Source organism: Myxocyprinus asiaticus, chromosome 23 (genome assembly GCF_019703515.2).
Source record: "Myxocyprinus asiaticus isolate MX2 ecotype Aquarium Trade chromosome 23, UBuf_Myxa_2, whole genome shotgun sequence".
In the NCBI taxonomy this organism is placed as follows: domain Eukaryota; kingdom Metazoa; phylum Chordata; class Actinopteri; order Cypriniformes; family Catostomidae; genus Myxocyprinus; species Myxocyprinus asiaticus.
This window is the reverse complement of record NC_059366.1, coordinates 44743560-44746810: the sequence shown is the minus strand read 5'-3', so window position 1 is coordinate 44746810 and position 3251 is coordinate 44743560. Positions and strand designations below refer to the sequence as shown.

Here is a 3251-nt window from a genome sequence, read left to right as displayed (position 1 = left end):
ATGCTCACCATGGATCATTCCCTTTGGCAAGAATTTGCCTCATTTGCATATATCGTCCTCCTACGTCAGCGAGTCTAACATAACTTTCAAACGCAAAAGCGTTCTTTCGCAAACCTTTCGTGTATTTCCCACTTCTCGCCGTCGCAGCTCTCTGGCCTCGATTCAAGCTGTTAAATAAAGGAAAAGAAGGAAGGGCGGAGGGGAGTGCCCTCACCGCGCATGCGCCGGAGGGGGTGTTCTGTCGAAGAATCAAGTAAATAGAACGGGAGCGGGGCGGTGACGTCACTGCTCCACATTGAGCTCGAGACTGGCCGCGCGCGCTAGTAGTGAGTGAGTGAGTGAGACAGAGCGCGCGTCGTAGTAAAGTGCGCACTACCATGAAGTTCTGTTTGTAACTTAATTGTAATTACTTGCTCGACTGCGAGAGGAGGAAGTGAGGGTTTATCGGGTTTCCTACGGCATCCGCGGACATTTAAAAGAGGATTTTGCTCTGTCTCGGGGTCAAGAGCGATGTCGTCCGCGGCGGTAGCTGCTTCGAGGAGGCAGTCGTGTTATTTATGTGACTTGCCCCGCATGCCGTGGGCTATGATCTGGGATTTTACCGAGCCCGTCTGCAGAGGATGTGTGAACTACGAAGGAGCCGACAGGATCGAGTTTGTCATCGAAACGGCCAGGCAGCTCAAAAGAGCGCACGGGTTTCAGGAGGGCAGGTCGGCGGGACCGGGGAAACAGCTGCCGGGGAAGGACATTCAGTCGCTGAATCACGCACCGGGAGACCCGGGCTCGCGCCCGCCTCAGCCCCTGGATCGCTACCCGCTCTCCTCGGAGCGTCCGCCTAGACTGGGACCCGAATACCAGTCTGCACGGCATGCAAACGGATTCTCAAAACCGGACGATCCGCCGGAGCTCAACCGCCAGAGTCCGAACCCGCGCAGGACTACCGGCGTTCCCCCCAATCTCGTACCATTGGTGAACGGCAGTATGGCTCACGCAATGAACGGCAGACCGCAGATTTCGGGTCTCAGCCCCGCGGAGCTCGGCGGGAATAAGCGGCCATCCTCCGTCTCCAGCACGGAGCACGACAAGGACAAGCACAGACCCGACAGTATGACACCGGAGATCGGCGACAACCACAAGAACCGGGCGGATGACTGGATCAACAAGAACAAAACGGTCCGGGATCTAATGGCGCTCAATCCGTACGACGGCAGATTCAAGAAGGAGCACATGCAACAACAGCGGGTCATGTACGAAACCAGCGCGCCTGCATCCAAATCAGGTATTTTGGGTGTGTTTTTCAGTGTATGTAGCGTATATACACAGGTCTAGCTTATATATTTATAGGTATAGTCATATGTTTTATATATATATATATGTGTGTGTGTATATGTATATGTGTATATATGCATGCAATATAAGCTAAATATATATATGTATAGTCAGTACATTAAGTATTGGCTAGGTTGAATTATGCTGCAGCATCATAAGTGGCCTGGTTTGAATGAAAGCCCTGTGGCATGAGTCAGCTGCATGGAAAATTTCCGCTGATCAAAGCTCAATGTGTATTTGCATGTGGTGCATTTGCAGTCAGCCTCATTGTTACGTCTGGCACTACATTGCATCATTGCATCTGCTACATTGTTGTTGTACAAAGCTGATTTTATTCTATGCACTATGCCTATGTGCTGATGAACTGAAGTGCACTGCATGCAATATTGACTCAACAATACTAACTCTTCATGCACTCTTACAGATAGAGGCAAACATCCCAAGAATCTGAAGCGAAAAGCCTCTCCAGAGCCGGACGGGGAGAGCCCCGCCGGGAAGATAAACGGAGACGGGCAGCAGTGGCTCCCGGCGTCAGGTGACGGCTTGAAAATGCCTCCAGGGCCCCCATCCAGCTTCGCCCCCCCTCCATCCATGATATCCCCGCACCCTCGCACCACCCCGCCGGAGGCTGCGGCCACCGGTGCTCAGAACGGACCGTCTCCCATAGCGGCGCTCATTTTGGCCGCGGACAACGCCGGGGGAAACAGCTCGCCGAAGGACGCCAACCAGGTCCACTCGACCACACGCAGAAACAGCAGCAGCCCGCTGTCCCCCAACCAGCGCCGGCTGGCGCAGAGGGAAGGCTCGGGCGGGGGGACGCCGCACGTACCTGGCATGGATCCGCTGCATCCTCAGAGCATCCCGGACTCGTCGGTTCCCAGCAGCATTCCGTTGTGCTGCACACTGTGCCACGAGCGGTTGGAGGACACACACTTTGTACAGTGCCCGTCGGTGCCATCACACAAGTTCTGCTTCCCGTGCTCCCGGGAAAGCATCAAACAGCAGGGTGCAACGGGAGAAGTGTACTGTCCAAGTGGGGAGAAATGCCCGCTGGTGGGCTCGAATGTACCGTGGGCTTTCATGCAAGGTGAAATAGCCACGATTCTTGCAGGAGACGTCAAAGTAAAAAAGGAGAGGGACCCTTGATTTTTTTTTTTTTTTCTCCTTTCACATTTTTTGAAAGTATTTCAAAATATTGGTCTATATAAATATGAATATCACATGCATACCATCCAAACAGAAACTAACAGACTTGTATATAATGGACATAAGGGACGTGCATACTTGGTAAACATTGCTGTAAATTTTTTTGATTTTTTTTAATACATTGTGTTTCTATATTTTTCGAAGATAAAAGGTATGTACTCATAATGGACTACGTTCCTCTTTGTCGATGTTTAATAACGATTTCTTGATGTACTTTTAGGTATGGTGGCAGTTCCTGTTAAACGTAGAATGTGACTAATGCAAGTCTACGAGCACTTGGCAAAAAATGAAAAAACGCTTCTAGCTGTACTTGTATGCACTTGTTTAATATTGCCAAATACATTTTCTGATCTTGTATTAACCTAGAGTCTTTGCTTGCTTTTTGTGAGGATCTGACTGTTAGGTGTGCTTGGTTTGGCTCGCCTCAGTGAGATTTGAGATTGCTGTGACGCCTCATGAAGGGGCACATGTCCAATGTATGTCCTCTAGGATGCGTGGTTTCAATTTAACCTGGTTAAACTTTTACATTATAGTCTTCCATGTTACAGTGGAACTACATTAGTATGTTCTGAGTATTAATAATGAGCAGTAAGGGGCCTACTTAAGATGTAATTACTTCCTGGAGTGGCTTGTTGCTGCTGTTGTAATCTACAGCAATGACATGTAATATGGGCACTGAAAGTTAAATAGTTACCTTAACCAGTTACTCAGTCATG

General features: G+C 49.7%; 1 protein-coding gene across 1 annotated transcript; it reads left to right on the top strand.

Moving 5' to 3' along the window:
- The first annotated feature begins 326 nt into the window (after window positions 1-326).
- On the top strand, window positions 327-2896 carry LOC127414377 (interferon regulatory factor 2-binding protein 2-A-like). Its single transcript, XM_051652374.1, has 2 exons — window positions 327-1279; window positions 1754-2896. The coding sequence occupies exons 1-2, from the start codon at window positions 511-513 to the stop codon at window positions 2473-2475; spliced, it is 1491 nt and encodes a 496-aa protein (XP_051508334.1). The 5' UTR covers window positions 327-510; the 3' UTR covers window positions 2476-2896.
- Window positions 2897-3251: the final 355 nt, after the last annotated feature.

Coding starts and splice junctions, on each gene's coding strand:
- LOC127414377 (XM_051652374.1), top strand. CDS start 511: ATGTCGTCCGCGGCGGTAGCTGCTTCGAGGAGGCAGTCGTGTTATTTA. Junction 1,280..1,753: donor CGCGCCTGCATCCAAATCAG/GTATTTTGGGTG, acceptor GCACTCTTACAG/ATAGAGGCAAACATCCCAAG.